The sequence below is a fragment of the Zophobas morio genome, unplaced genomic scaffold (genome assembly GCF_036711695.1).
Source record: "Zophobas morio isolate AGI-343-1 ecotype UQ-CSIRO unplaced genomic scaffold, CSIRO_AGI_Zmor_V1 ptg000031l, whole genome shotgun sequence".
Lineage (NCBI taxonomy): Eukaryota > Metazoa > Arthropoda > Insecta > Coleoptera > Tenebrionidae > Zophobas > Zophobas morio.
In genome coordinates, this window is record NW_026972136.1 from 10,231,974 (window position 1) to 10,248,222 (window position 16,249).

At 30.1% G+C, this 16,249-nt stretch overlaps 1 protein-coding gene across 2 annotated transcripts in view; it reads right to left on the minus strand.

Moving 5' to 3' along the window:
* LOC135139429 (uncharacterized) overlaps positions 1 to 16,249 on the minus strand; it is a 229,932-nt gene that overhangs the window by 73,446 nt on the left and 140,237 nt on the right. For both annotated transcript variants that reach the window (XM_064069657.1, XM_064069656.1), the window contains exon 6: positions 283 to 383. In XM_064069657.1, coding sequence (XP_063925727.1) covers positions 283 to 383 — 101 coding nt within the window. The remainder of the gene's footprint in view (positions 1 to 282; positions 384 to 16,249) is intronic.

The window sequence follows — 16,249 nt, forward strand, 5'->3', positions numbered from 1 at the left end:
CATCTGCCACAATTCGGTAATATTTACTTTACTTCCTCATGATCAAAAATCATCCAAGTGCTCCGACTTTTCTTTTCACACAGGCGCGCGTTCATTCAGAAATAACTTTGGCTTGGGAAGAGAGGATGAAGGTTAAATATAACTACAAAACATATTTTACTAAATAAGTATCGGAGGCGAGGTCTTCGGGGTGGGGTACGAGTATTATACTTAGAATACGATTTGTTTACGGAGCGTTCTAGTTAACTTGAATTATTCGTTGATTCGATTCATTATACTCACTTGTGTATGAAAAGGGAAGACCGTCGGACCAACGGAAGTCGCTTTCGACGATCTTGTCGGAGGCGCCGATCCAGTATGCGTTATGATCACGATAACCGGGGCTGCAATTAAAACAGAATAGTTAACATTTTCATTTTTTCCATAATTGCTTCAATATTTTTGACATCCTTACGTCCATTTCTGACTTTTTTTTAAATAACTTTTTAATGTGTTTCTCTGGGGTAACATCTGTGATCGATGTTCCAAATGAGGAATAATAGAATAAACGACCCATTTTCCGTGCGTTGTTGATGAAAAATTGCGATTTTTAAAAATGATTTTTGTCAGGAATCACCTTTTGTGGTGAAATTGATGTGAAAATATTAGCGAAAAATATCATCCTATTATTTTATCTCCCAACAAAACCGACAGAAAGGTAATGTTTCAGCAAAACTGGTAAACGAATGTCTCACGCTCCATTTCGAGCTTTTAAAAATAGCCGCAGCTGATAATGGGTTAAACTTATCAATAAATTTTCCAAATGTCCTGTTACGTCACGATTAATTACTCTTGTTATTTATGTAAATTTCAGGCAAGTAAAAAAGGAATAAAAGTTACTTTATTCGAGGTAGAACGTAATTTACGTTTTTTTTTCCATTTAATTTTGTGGAGGCTGTAAATAATAAATCTGTGCTTGTTTCGTGTTGGTGCAGTTCGGCTGAAGCATAGGCAACCAAATATTCACGGTTTATTTAACACGGATTGAAATGTTCAGCGGAGGGTTCGTGCACGTCGAAATGTCCCTCTTTTGGGTGCAGTAGTTTTATTTTTGCATTTTAAGTAGCTACTTGACTAAAATGTCAAAATATAACTCATAATACTGAAAATTTAAGATGATCTACTGTAGTTGTTTTTTGTAGAAAATTATTCAAAATTTTCTAAATTTACTTCTGTGATAATTCTACAATACTACAAATTTTTAAATTCAATTTTGTATTCTGTATTTGAAAAATAATTTAGAAGTTGTACGAATTACAAAATTTGAGGGATCTAAACACCGGATGACTGTTAATGATTTACGCAAATTTTGGGTTGACAATGCTGAATTATTGGCACCAACGTTAGAAAGTTAGCTCACAATTATTAATTTTGACATAGTCCGCCCAAAAACCAAGGAGGACTATAGCAGCTATGGAGTTGGTGTTCAAAATTTCAATTTGACAAGATAAAATTTTAAATATGTTACTACGAGTAAAGCTTTTCAGCACACAACACTTTTTTAAGGATTTTACCCTGTTTTTAAAGGTATAGTGATTTAAAAAAGCAAATATTTCAAAGATTTATAAAAATAACATTTTTAACAACTTAATCTTGTAAAAACGTGTGAAATTTAAAGGTGTTAAATTGCAAATTTCCATAGTAACGAGTTAAATTCCTAAATCTACCCGGAATGTGCAAAATATCATGAGTTTTGACGTGTGACTTATCATTGCATTCATATTTTTTAGATTTGCTTGTACAGGTGACTCAAAAAAATTAATGGATGTTCAATTTATTTTATTGATTACGTCAGGAACGGCTCACTCCATTTTTCAGATTTTTCGAAGTATACAAAATGACTAGAATTTCCACATTTTTCAAAATTTCTAAAATTATCCGGCTCCAGTTATATCAGAATTTTTGAAATTCAACGTTTTCTAATGTTTTCAAAATCTCTAGGTCTACCATATTTTTCTCACAGTTTCTAAGTTTTTTCAAATTTTCTAATATTTCTAGATCTGAAGAGTCTAAATCTTTGAAATTTTTGGAATCTCTGGAATCTTTAGAATCTCTGCGATGCATTAGAGGGTGTTTAAGACCCCTAATACTTGTAGGATTGATAAAAATTAAAGGAAGCATTATTCAGATTTTTACGATTTTTAGATTTTTAGCATTTTTGTTTTGTTTGGAGTCTTTAAAATTTTTGTCATGGTAAGAGTTCATGCAAAAATAAATTATAGAATCTTTGAAATATTTGGAACAGAATTTTAAAAACCTTTTTAACGTTTGAGTCCTTAGAGTATTTAGAATCTTTAGAGTTTTCAGAATCCTTAGAGTCTTAACAGTCTTTGGGAATTTTGGATACTTCAGAATTACCAGAAATTTTATAAGGTTTAGAATTTTTATAATTTCTAGGAACATTGATACTTCCAAGATCTTTACAATTTATAAGATTTTGTTGGATGTTTCTTCTATTTAGAACCTAAAACTTTAGTTTATTTAGCGTTTTTGGTGCCCTTACTATTATTCTAGTGTATGAAAACTTTAAGATTTTTAGAATTTTTGAAATTTTTACAATATCTACAATCTTAAGATTGTATAAACTTTTGAAATTTTGAGGTTCAATATTTTTGTATTTTCTTTTAATTTTTGGGAATTTTCGTAATTTGCAAAATTTTTGAAATTTCTAGATATTCCAAATTAGCCCAGTTTTTCAAATTTTCCGAAGTGCACAAAATGACCAGAATTTCTACATTTTTCAAAATTTCGAAAATTATCAGGCTCCATTTATACCAGAATTTTGAAATTCAATCTTTTCCAATATTTTCAAGATTTCTAGGTCAACCACATTTTTCCCACACTTTCTTTATTTTTTCAGATTTTCTAAAATTTATAGATCTCAAGAGTCTAAATCTTTGGAATTTTTGGAATTTTTGGAATCTTTACAGTCTCCAAGATGTATAAAATAATAATTAGGGTGTTCAAGGCCTTTAGTGCTTTTAGGATTTATAACAATTAAAGAAAGCATTTTTGCGATCTTTACGATTTTTAGCTCTTTAAGATTTTTGTTTTCTTTAAAGTCTTTGGAATTTTTAAAATCTTTGGTATTTTGAGATTTCTCTAAAACCTTTAGAATGTTTCAAGTATTCGAAACAGAATTTTAGCTTTTCACCCCTTAGAGTCCTTAGAAACTTTTGACCCTTTTAGAGCCTTTCCAATCTATGGAAATTTTGAACCTTTGGGAATTACTAGGAGTTTTATAAAGCCTAAAATTTCTGCAATTTCTAGGATCATTAGTACCCCCAGGTTTTTAAAAATTTTTAAGATTTTGTTGGATCTTTTTTATATTTCGAACATTAGAACTTTACTTTATTTAGAATCTTAAGTGTTTTTACAATTCGCAGTCTCTAGTGTATGTAATCCGTGAAAGCTTTTATACTTTTTGAATCTTTCAAACGACTTTGGAATCTTTAGAATCTCTAGAATCTAGAATCACTAGAATTTCTATAATTTTTAGAGCTTTCAGATTTTCATTATTTTTAGATATTTCAGTATCTCTAGAATTTTAAATATTTTTAGATCTTTAGGATTTTTATCATCATTCCAATTTTTAAATATTTGGAATCTGTGGAATCTTCGGAATTTTTGGAATTCCTGAAATACCTTTAGAATTTTTAAAATGCCAGCTTCTCTAGCTTTTTTTAATTTTTTTAAATTCCTGAAATCCTTATTGTCCTTAGAGTTTTTGGCATCTTTGAAAGCCTTAAAACCTTTGAAAGGGTTAGAATATTTGGGACATTCAGAACATTTGGAATCTTTCCACAAATTCGGTCAGAATTTTAGAATTTCTGTAATTTCTAGAATTAATCGATTTTTATCAGACAAATTTCAGGACAACGGATAGACCGTCCCCGATTTAATCAAAAAAATAAATTGACTCTTCTTTTTTAATGTGAAGACATTGTATTTTTCTTTTGTTCGCTCACATTTTAATTACTGCTCACCATTATGGTTTCCCTTTCATAAAAGTGATTCTGAATTTTTAGAAAGGGTCCAGAAAAAAACACGTTTGATGAAATATAAGTTGGGCTAAACTCATCAAAAAGGTGCATATACTTGGATTATGAATAATCTGAATTTGATTTCCTTGGAAAATCAACGTAAATTATCTGATATTTGTTTTCTACATGGACTCATCAACTGTTATATCGAAAATACGTATCTATTAGGAAAGTTGTCTTTTTTTGTACCTCCATCTGGGAGCAGAATCACATGTTGCACATCAATCTTTAGGCTTCCAATATCGACAACTAACAGAATTATGGCCAGTGCTAACAATCTGGGAGCTAATTTATTGTTTTTGATATTTAAAATTTTTATACATATTTTATTTTATACTTGGTTATTTAATTATTTTGTACTTATTTTATTTTGTATTATTTTTGTATTATGATATACAGGTTTATATTTTGTAAAAAGGGCTTTCCCCTCAATAAATAATAATGATAATTATTATTATATATATTTTTTTATTTTACAGCTTGTAGTTTAGTATAAATATCACTATTTTGGCAATTTTCTACAGGAAACTACTTTAGCGAAAATACTGAACATAAACTTATTTCACCTACTTTTAGAACATGAAGACATAAAATTTTATATAACTTCGTAACGAATTTTAGAAGTACAAAAAGACCCATAAATAGTGCAGTACTTGAAATATGAGAGCTTAAGTAACGTGAGTATGACCAATTCGTATTTTTTGTAAATATTATATTAAAATTTCAAAATTAAAAAAACGACATACTTCTGCTAAAAAGTTTTATGAATCATGATCTAGTTACTGAAAAATGAAGAATTTATTGTGTTGTACAAGAATGTTCTTTCTTTAGGTATTTAATCTTGAATATCGCCAGGAAAATTAATTGAAACTCTTTTTTGTGTTGCACTGTGACACGAAAGCTCCCAAAGAAAGTGCAGATACCGAACAAAAGACTAATACATTTATAGCAAGAATGCGTCGATGTTCAATGAAATATCGACATTTGTTCTTACACATCTTCAAAAAACTCAATTCACTTAACGAAACAGTCGATTTCATTACTCCGATAAAGTGCACGTTTAACTTCACATCCGACCATTGCCAAAACTTCTAATTAGTTTGATCAGCTACATCAAAACTTTGTTACAGCACCTTGTTAATAACACATCAAAAACGAATTTGCTCTATCAAGATCGCGCAGCGAGAACCCGCGGACCAAAACGTGTGAAAAAACGCCGGAAATAAATCGATACGTCGGACTTCCACATCCTCCGACTGTCCTTCTTCAAGCAAAAAATCTGGATTATTTGAATCACTATTAGTCGAGTTGACACAAGCTTAATTCAATTAAGTGATTACATTCTGTAAGGGTGTAGAAAAAGTGGAGATAACTCGATTCGGGATGTTAACACTTCGTTTTTCTTTGGGAAGACGCAAAGACATGTCGTTTCACTTTCGTCTGTTAAATGTTGTAGTAATTATTTGCGGCGTGTTGAGGGAAGGTGTTTATTGATGCGTTCATTGAATTTATCGCAAATAACAGAGAAAGAGCAATAGTGAGGTAAACCTCCCATTTACAATAGTCGAAGGGTTGGCAGTGTGTGTCATTAACAAAAGCAAAACACCCCAGTGTCTAATTTAATTTTACATAGCAACAGTTCATTCTGAAGTTGGACAGAATGTGGCGGCAGAATATCGAACGAAACTGTTTTTATGTTTGGTGATTTGATGCCCTCATTTGAAAACTAAAGTTATCACACTATTAAACGTGAATTTAGTAGTTGTTTGTAATTCCTTTAACGATCCTTCGGTTCCTCTAGCGTGTTTTCGGTATTCAGACGTTGTATTAAATTTTTAATTAGAAAAAGTTTTCACAAAATAACCACCGTATTGCGACTGATGTCTACATTATTTTCTACGTGATGTGAAGGTCTACAGTGACTTTATTTCAGCTCGTTCCAATGGTGACGATGTCTTGAATATCAGTGGGCTTATTTTCGAACAGTTGCTAACAAAATTCGACAAAAGGAGCATTCTAATTTCTCAAACTCAACTTAAACAAGTAATTTAACTGCGGAAGTTTTAGCCAGCAAACAGAAGTTGAGATTCGATGTTTTTGAGTGAGTTATCTAATTAATAGAAATGCGACCGCTTTTAAAGAGGATGAATAAACGACTAAGCTAACTAGGAGTGAAACGGAAAGAGAAATGTTTTGAACCTATTCAGGAAATTATAGTAGATGGCGTGGATTTAACTAATTGTGAATGTAAACTTATTTAATAAAGAAATTATTCATGTTGAAAATTCTAGCGATAGACTTGTATGAAGTTCAACAAAATTGCGGTGTTGGTGGATCTGAGCAGATTTTAATAAACCTAAGCGAAGTTGCTTCGTACTTTTTTATGCCACTGTTTACACAGCACGAAGTATAAAAACGAAAGCATCAGTTCAGTGTTTTTTGGACGAAATTTTGGCCTTAAATCAATTTAAACTTTGTCATCTCGCTCCTCCAACTTCAAAATTTATTTACGACGGAATTTACAGCACATTTCGGAGCATCGAAAAGTGTTTACGACAAACTCCGATTATCCAAGTAGGTATATATTACTGGGGAAAATTTGCGTGTGAAATACGACCTTGTCGATAAAACTCCAATTATTATCGAATGCTGTTGACGCCAGCCGTGCATTTTACGTAATCCACAGCAGGAAACCCGTTTAAGAGATCCCGGGTGTCGATCACAAATCCTAATAAAGGTCAAACGATGCCCTTTGCGATCATTTATCTTCTGAGGGAAAGTTTTTACATTTATCATTTCGCCCGAAAACGTATGATCTTTCGACACCTACGACTTTTAAGAAAATTTGCTATTAATTTCATTTCGTGAGTTTCGGATTATTACGGAAAGTGCGTGTAATTTTACGAAGATCGCGGGAAAGCAACAAAGAAAATGGATCCAACGGGTCCCATAGAGCGTCTTCGGGGAGTGGAATTCGGTTCCCATGTTGTTTCAACAAAATGATACTTAATGTTTCAAAGTGGATGCCGAATGTCACGTAGACACCAGGAGTGGGTCTCTTTATTTACATTTGGAAATGTAGGGAAAGGCGAGAGTTTGCGAATGTTTGCTGTACACGTATCGAGAGACACTTTTTAGGTTAGCACTAGTAAACTTGAAGTTGTTAAATTGTATTCGGTACAGACTTTGCTTAACTCTTCTCAAAATTGCCATTAACTAATAGAAATTTGTATGCTTATCGTGTAGTTTATAGACTTCAAACCTTTACTTATTTTTGTTTTTTGGACAAAAAAGTTGAAGCAGGTTAACACACAATCGACAGCTTGTACTGTATTTCTATGATCACGAGTATTTGCCTTCGCATCGGAGTTTAGTTTATTTTGATAGGACGGTTTAATTAATTAATAACCTATTTGAGTTGTACGTATTTGGGTTAAGAGGAACTAAGGTAAATAGTTAGTTAAGCCCATTATCAGTATTTCCCTTCGTAACTTACGATTGTTAATAATTAATTTCCGACAATTTTTATCCAATGTTTACTCGCTAAGATTAATATCTTTTGCCGATGTTTTTATTGTAAGAAGTTAAGCAATAATTAGTATTAGACGATGTTTGTTAAAAGCTGTTCTCGGAAGAATAAATAATAATTATTCCATTGTTAGTTTATTATAACATTGTAATTTCTAATAAATGAAAACTTCAAGACTTTGCTAAAATTTAGTCATTGTTTTTGTCTCCCTACTTGAGCTTATTTTGTCGTGAATTACATATAAATATTCTAAGTTCGTCTAAAGTTGTTTAAATACAACTTTCTTCCCTTGAGTGTTAAACAGATAAACAATTTCATAGGTAAATTATAAAATTTGCTTCTACTAAGTATTTTCTTTTGCTGCGAAAACGTGTATCGATTAAATAAAATAAAAATAGACTATTAAACAACAATGAATTTCAGGAAAATGAAATAAGCTGTTTTTGACTTAATTAAAAAAGTTGCTTCATTTGTTTATTTTTTCGGGACGCCCTGAAAATAGTTTCCTCAAATTTCGTCTACTTTTAGCCACCTTCGAAACTTATGGAAAACATTCTTTTGTAGATTTTGGCCTCCAGAAAGTTATTTTCGGTTTCATTTTTTCAGAACCACCCACTGAAATGTAGCAGTTTTTTGTTTTTTTTTTAAGTTGAATTTCAAACCACTATTTCTAAAATCTTACCCTACTACCATAAATTTTTCCAGAATTACCCATTGAAATATGAGTTTTTTGGATTAAAAAAAAAATGCATATTAAAAAACGGGATCTTAAAAACGCTATATTTTGGGAATCAGCGTGTCGAAGTCTATTGTCCAGATTTTTAGAAAACTTTTTCAACACCAAAATCTTTCAATTTTGAAAATTTTGAGAATTTTTAGAAAACATTTTCAAAATCAAAATGTTTTAGTACCTTTTTGAATATTTCGAAATTTTTCGGCCACCTTCGAAACTTAACGAAAAACATGTTTTTCTAGGTTTTGACCTCCAGAAAGTTACTTTAGGTTTCATTTCTTCCACAAATCCTACTATTCTTCCAGAATTGCCCATTGAAATCTGAGCTTTTTTAGAATTAAAAAAAAAATCGTATATTAAACTGAATATTTCTAAAATCTTGTCCAGGGACCACAAAAACTATATATTTTTGAATCAGCACGTCGAAGTCTATTTTCCAGATTTTTAAAAACTTTTTCAAAACCAAAATCTTTCAATTTTGAAAATTTCCAAAATTTTCTAAACATCATCGAAACACAACGAAAAACATTTTCTTGTAGATTTTGACCTCTAGAAAGTTACTTTTGGCCTCATTTCTTCGACAATTTCCACCATTTTTTCAGAAGTGTCCATTGAGATATGAGTTTTGTGTGAGCACAAAAAAGTCTACATTTCCTGATTTTTTACAAATTTTTAGAAGATTTCCAAAATCAAAATGTTTTAGTACCACTCTGAATATTTCAAAATTTTTCGACCGCCATCGAAACTTAACGAAAAACATTTTTTTGTAGATTTTGGCCAAGAGAAACTTACTTTCGGTTTCATTTTTTCGACAAATCATTTTTCCAGAATTGCTCATTGAAATGAGTTTTTTGACTTGGAAAAAAATGCATATTCAACCGGATATTTCTAAAATCTTGCCCCGGGACTATAAAAACGCTATATATTGGAATCAGCACGTCTAAATCTATTTCCCAGGCTTTTATAAAACTTTTTCTAAAGCAAAATCTTTCAATTTTGAAAATTTCGACACTTAACGAAAACAGTTTTTTTGTAGATTTTGACCTCAAGAAAGTTAATTTTGGTTTCATTTCTTCAATAACTTCCACCATTTTTTCAAAAATGTCCATTGAAACATGAGTTTTTGCATTTTTTTTAATTGCATATTAAACATTTTTGTCCCGGGACCATAAACACGCTATATTTTTGGAATCACACGCGTAATCTATATCCTGGAATTTTTTGTGTATTTTTGCAGAACCTTTTTGAAACCAGAATTTTTACGCCTCTGATGAAAATTTGGGAATTTTTCGACCACGTTTGAAGCTTAATTAATTTTTTTGTAGTTTTGGTTTTATTTCTTCGAATTTTACCATTTTTCCAAAATAGCCCACTGAAATATGACATATTTTTACTTTTTTTTTTAAATGATTTTCAAACCAAATATTTCTAAAATCTGGCCCCGGAACTATAAACACGTCATATTTTTGGAATCAGCAGGTCTAAACCTGTATCTCAGAATTTTTTGTGGCTTTTTAGGGAACTTTTTCAAAATCAGAATTTTGCAATATGAAAATTTCGGAATTTTTAGACTATTTTCGAAACTTAACTAATACCTTTGGCCCCAATTCTTCAATAGCTCCTACCATGTTTCCAGAATAGCCCACTGAAATATGACATATTTTTGCTTTTTTTAGATGATTTTCAAACCAAATATTTCTAAAATCTGGCCCCAGAGCTATAAACACGTTATATTTTTGGAATCAGCAAATCTAAATCTGTGTCTCGGAATTTTTTGTGGCTTTTTAGGGAACTTTTTCAAAATCAGAATTTTGCAATACCTCCCATTATGAAAATTTCGGAATTTTTAGACTACTTTCGAAACTCAACTAAACACACTTGCTTGTAGATTTCGACCTATAGAAGTTACTTTTGGGCTGAATTATTCAATAGCGCCTACTATTTTTCAAAAAAGCCCACTGAAATATGGCAGATTTTTGTTTTTTTTTTTAAATGATTTCCAAACCAAATATTTCTAAAATCTGGCCCCGGAGCTATAAACACAACATATTTTTGGAATCATCAGGTATCTCAGAATTTTTTGTGGCTTTTTAGGGAACTTTTTCAAAATCAGAATTTGCAATACGGACCCTTATGAAAATTTTGGAATTTTTAGACTACTTTCGAGACTTAACTAAACACATTTGCTCGTAGATTTCGACTTCTAGAAGTTATTTTGTGGGGCCTCATTTCTTGGATAACTCCTACCATTTTTCAAAAATTGCCTATTGCATTTTGGATTAAAAAAAATAAATTTCAAACCGAATATTTTAAAAATTTTGCTATAGACACCCTATATTTTTGGAATCAGCTCGACGAAATTTGCAGTCAAGAATGTTTTGTGGACGTTAGGGAACTTTTTCAAAACCAAAATTCAAAATTTCGAAACTTTTTGACCACCTTCGAATCTGAATTGAATAACCCTTCTTGTAGATTTCGACCTCTAGAAGTTACTTTCGGCTTTGTTTTTTCGATAACTCCTACCATTTTTTCAGAATCGTCCACTGAAATGTAAGTTTTTTGGATTTTTGTAAAAAGTTCAAAGCATTATTTCTAAAATCTTATCCGACTATTATAAACACGATATATTGGAATAAGCATGTCTGTATCATTATTCCAGATTTTTGAAGGAACTTCTACAGAACTTGTGAAAATCAAAATTTTGCAATACCACCCCTTATGAAAATTTTGTAATTTATCGACCACCTTTGAAACTTAAGTAAAGATATTTTCTTTTGGTTGCAAGCTCTACAAGTTACTATTGACCTGAATTCTTTGATATCCATTTCCCGGAATTTTTTGTTGAATTTTCCTTATTCAAAAGCAAAATATCCACCCTTAAGAAAATTTCGGCCATTCCTGGACGGTACTGTGTTAGAGACGCTGTTTTTAATTTATACAATAAAATAAGTTGCTTTAGTTTATTGGAACAACCTGTACAAAAATTTCTAAAAATAGGTGTACATTGGTGTGCACATGAATTCTAATTCTAATTCCAAATTTAATTAATAAAACAGCGAAAATTTTACCACGTAATGGAGAAATTATACTCTCCTCTATACGCTCCTATGGTAATAATTTTATAAATTTTGTAACATAATTTGGGTTTTTTTGCGAAAATATGGATTCGTATGGTAAATAATTAAGGCGGATTCATAAACCACATGTACATGCTACGCCAATTTTGAAAATTTAAATAGCATTTACCATGCAAAACTTTACCATAACGTCATCAAATTGTTGTTTTATCGTCTGTTACAACACTTCTTTAGCTTCCGCTCCAGAACAAAAAGGACACAATTTGGTTAATTTAAAATAAAATTCGTAATTCCGAAATGTAAAGTTCAGTTTAATTTTTTTTTAAATATTTATTTGTTCAAAAATCTCTAATACCTTAGCTGTCCGTCTTCGTCGTCTCCTACTTTAACAATTTATTACCGAAAGATAATATTCAAAATTAGTTTGAGTTTCATTCCCAAAAGATTCTAAATTATTTAGTATTGCTGGCGCATTTACACGATAAAATTCTAGCTAATTTTCTTGAAATTAAAAGTTAATTAAGTCATCTTTTCATTTAATCATACTAAAATTACCATTATTAATTAATTAATTAGCTTGGAATTTTGATTTAGGAATTAAAATTTTCAACTTAGCAACTGCTTATTCTTGTTTAAAATTTCAAGTATTAATTTCAAATTAGTGATCAGTTAGCTAGAAATTTTAGATTAATTAAGCAAAATTATTAGTCCGAAATTTGCGTTTTTCTTCTAAGTATTTCATTTTATTGATTTAAAATTGACTAATTTTCTTGAAATTTAAACAAAGGTTATTAATTTATAGTTTCAATTTAATTATACCAAAATTTCAACTGCTAATTAATTAATAGTTTTAATTATCTTGAATTAGGAGCTGAAAAATTCAACTTAATTAATTAATTTGAAATTTTGATTTAGAAATTGGAAATTTCAACTTAGTGGCTCGAAAATCCTATTGTCTATGCTGGTTGAAATTTCCAACATATTAACTTCCAATTTTGATTAATCAGCTCTAGAAGTTTTATTTTAATTAAGCCAAATTATTACCGAAATAAGATTTTTCTTATTATTCATTTAAAACTCTGTCTATTTTTTTGCACTTAAATTAAGTTATAGCTTCAATATAATAATTCTTAATTACGACTATTAATTAATTAATTAATTAATTAACTTAGAATTTTGAATTGGGAATTGAAAATTTCAACTTGGTGACTCGGTAATAATCTTATTATTTATCCTGGTTTAAATTTTCAACTATTAACTTTAAACTTTTATTAGTTAACTATAAATTTTAAATTAATTAAGCAAACTTATTAATCCGAAATTTGGAATTTTTCTCTCAAACTTGTATCTTATTCATTTAAAATTATGCATGGTTTTTTTGAAATTCAAGGTTAATTAAGTCATAGTTTGAGTTTAATTTTTTTTTAAGTATTTGTTTAAAAATCTATAATACCTTAGCTGTCCGTCTTCACCGTCTACTATTCATCAGGGGAATGAGATAAACACCTGAAAATCCGGCGCCAGCTTAGAAAGTTTTCATTGATCGCACGTTATAATAACTATTAGAAGTTAAAAACTTTTAGGTAAAGTTTTATTAGTAGAACTACACTATATATTGAAAGTTTCTGTCAGAGGTGTTTTCTTCATCTCAGACGTATAAAAAATATCAATATATTATTAAACTTTCGCGACCTCTTAACTATGGCATTTATTGGTTTGAATTAATATAACTGTCACAATGGTTAATTATGTAAAACTTCAGATATGAAGTTTCACATAATTGATCATATACAATATTTTACAATTTATTACCGAAAGACAATATCCAAAATTAATTTGACTTTCATTCCCAAAAGATTCTAAATTATACGATATTGCTGGCGCATTTACAAGATGTTAAAATGAGGGTCTGAATAGACGAAAAGAGGGAAAAATGACAATCTAGGTTACATTCATTTTTAGATCTGTGAGGTTATTTTACTTATTTTGCGTCTCTTCCCATTGCATGAATGTCTAATAATAATAATTTTATCAATGCGACGTTTCCACCTTTTCTAAAAATAGTTCGTTTAATAAAATCCACTTCAACAATAGAGGTGGATATACACAAATAGTTCCCAATTAATTTTCTCTACAGCTAAAATATCAAACGAAACAATTAGATAACATTTAAATTATGATCGTTGAAAGCTGGCGAGAAGTCACATTTAACTGGAACGGGATGAAATCAAATTGTCGAAGTGACGTTACATAACGAGTTTAATCGTTAGTGCATGTCACCGTAAAGGAGAGCGGCACATTCGGACGAATTAACTTTCCTTTGGTAGTCTGATGTGAAAACGAGAAACGTTTTTTGACACGAACAAATCAGTTTTCGTTACATTCATCCAGAAGATAGAGTCGAAAGTCAAGAAGTGGAATTTTAGCGCGCAGTGTTAGTCATAAATCAGTTTTCTTTCACTTGCTGAGAGCATGCATTTGCATTTTTAAAATTTATGGTTTTAAGAGAGCAAAACGAGTTTGGTATTAACCTTCAAACTTTTGAACATAAAAGTGCTTGGTCTGTACCGTGTAACCAATCAGCCATGCATATTTCGTGCTTATGAAATTTAGCATACTATTTCATAGGTTCCACCTGAGGCTATAAAACGTGTTGAAGCAACATTGTAACAAATTGTTCTTTTGGTTATTTATTTGTGGAGAGAGATTCGTACACAGCTCTCAAGATAAAGCGCTAAACCGCAAATTCTGATAATTAAATGCCGACATAAAACGCTACCGCGTTCAAGTTGGGGAATTTCGCAAATAAACTGCAAGTTTTATGGGGTTTTAAATGTAGAATGACAGATTATTAATTATAAGTATGAGGGTTGCTCATGTCGTAATCATCAATGGTTACATCGTGATCGCAAATTTTAATATTTTAATGGACTTTCGGATTAAAGGCAACCAGCGTGAGCTTTCTCTAATATTTTTAGTGAAGTTTTATGTAATGCCTCATAATTTGAGTTACGCAAACGATCAAAGTTACACAGTAAAGTGCCTTTGTCAATTTATAGTTTGAAGCGATTCAAAAAAAATTGCTGAAAGTAATCATGGTGGAGGCGCCGGGATACAAAGCAAGTTTTTTAATAAATGTCTTCTTAAGTTCACTATCACAGAGAAAATGTTGGACGACTTTATAATAGGTATTAAAGCGTTAAGTAAATTAATTGCTGCGAAAAACTGAATTAAAATCAACACTGGAAAATATCTTTTAATTATAATATATATTTAGTTGTTTATCGTCGCTAGTTTTCCATAATTATTTAATATTTCCAAATATGAAACAGAAGTCGCTGTGACACTATAAACGCGCTTTTTATATTTTTAGCACTAACGATTTTTCAATGTTATTTGACCGAAAAATTTATTAAGAAATAGAAGACGATAAGTCTTGTTTCCGTGATGTAAGTTGCTCTTTCCAAATTTAGTGCGTGTTAGACCACCATAATAGTTATTTGTGTATAAGCCAGTGAAGTCCAATTTGTAGTCGGAAACAGTGGTATAATTTTTTGAGGCGATGCCGAATCACGTGGGTAATAAATATTAACTTCATTGGTGAAATCTACGTTAATAGTTTCTAAAAATCGTCAAAATTATTATATGAAACCCCGAAAAATAGATTTAGTTTCGTCGTTAAAATAAATGTGATAGTCATAACTAAATTTGTCAGTCTGTGAACCATTCCACTATATTGTTTATTAACTACTCTTGTCTGCTCTAGATGCCGTATTTTGTTTTTATTAACATTTTTTGAGTAGATGGTTATAAACTTAATATAGTCTTGGTTAAAACTTTGATTTTAATTAAGCATTCTCTAGTTTCATTTTGTGGGTTGGTTCAGCGCCGTAAAAGTAGTGTCTGATATTCCAGCAATTTAAGATCTGTTTTGAAGTTTATTTTAATAGAGATAATTTCGAACTAAGCGTTTTAAAATATAATTTCATTGAGATCAAGTCTAGAAAGCGGCTAAAAGTTTTAATTGGCGATGAAGTAAGAAGTGGATGGAGCTTATTAAAGCGATTTAGTGATTTTTGTTGCCGAGTAAAGAACATGAATGATGCAAGCGATATTTAAGGATCTAAAAAATGTCTGGGTCTGTGCGCTAATTTTGTTGTTAAATAAATTTTAATTAGTTTGTGTCTAATTTTCTTGAAGATTAGAGTTAATTAAGTCATGTTTTCAATTTATTTGAATTGAAAATTTCAACTTAATGACTCGAAAATCCTATTATCTATGTGGGTTTCAATTTTCAACGTATTAACTTCAAATTTTGATTCTTTAGATAGAAGTTTTAGGTTAATTAAACAAAATTATTGATCTGAAATTTTGATTTGTTCTCTCAAATTTTTTTCTTATCCATTTAAAACTCTCGCCAATTTTGTTAAAATTTAAACTTAATTAAATCAAAGTTTCAATCTAATCATACCAAAATTTCGACTATCAATTAATTAATTAACTTGGAATTTTGATTTAGGAATTGATACTTCAATAACTCGAAAATCCTTCTACTCATTCTGGTATAAATTTTCAACATATTAATTTAAAGTTTTGGTTAGTTTGCTAAAAATTTTAAGTTAATTAAGTCACATTACTAATCCGAAACTTGGATATTTTCTCTAAAAATTGTATTGTATTCGTTTAATATTGTCCAATTTTCTTGAAATTTAAATCTAATTAAGTCATAATTTTTATTTAAGTACCCCAAAATTTCGACAATTAATTAATTAATTTGGAATTTTGATTTAGGAATTGAAAATTTCAACTTAATGACTCTAAAATCAAA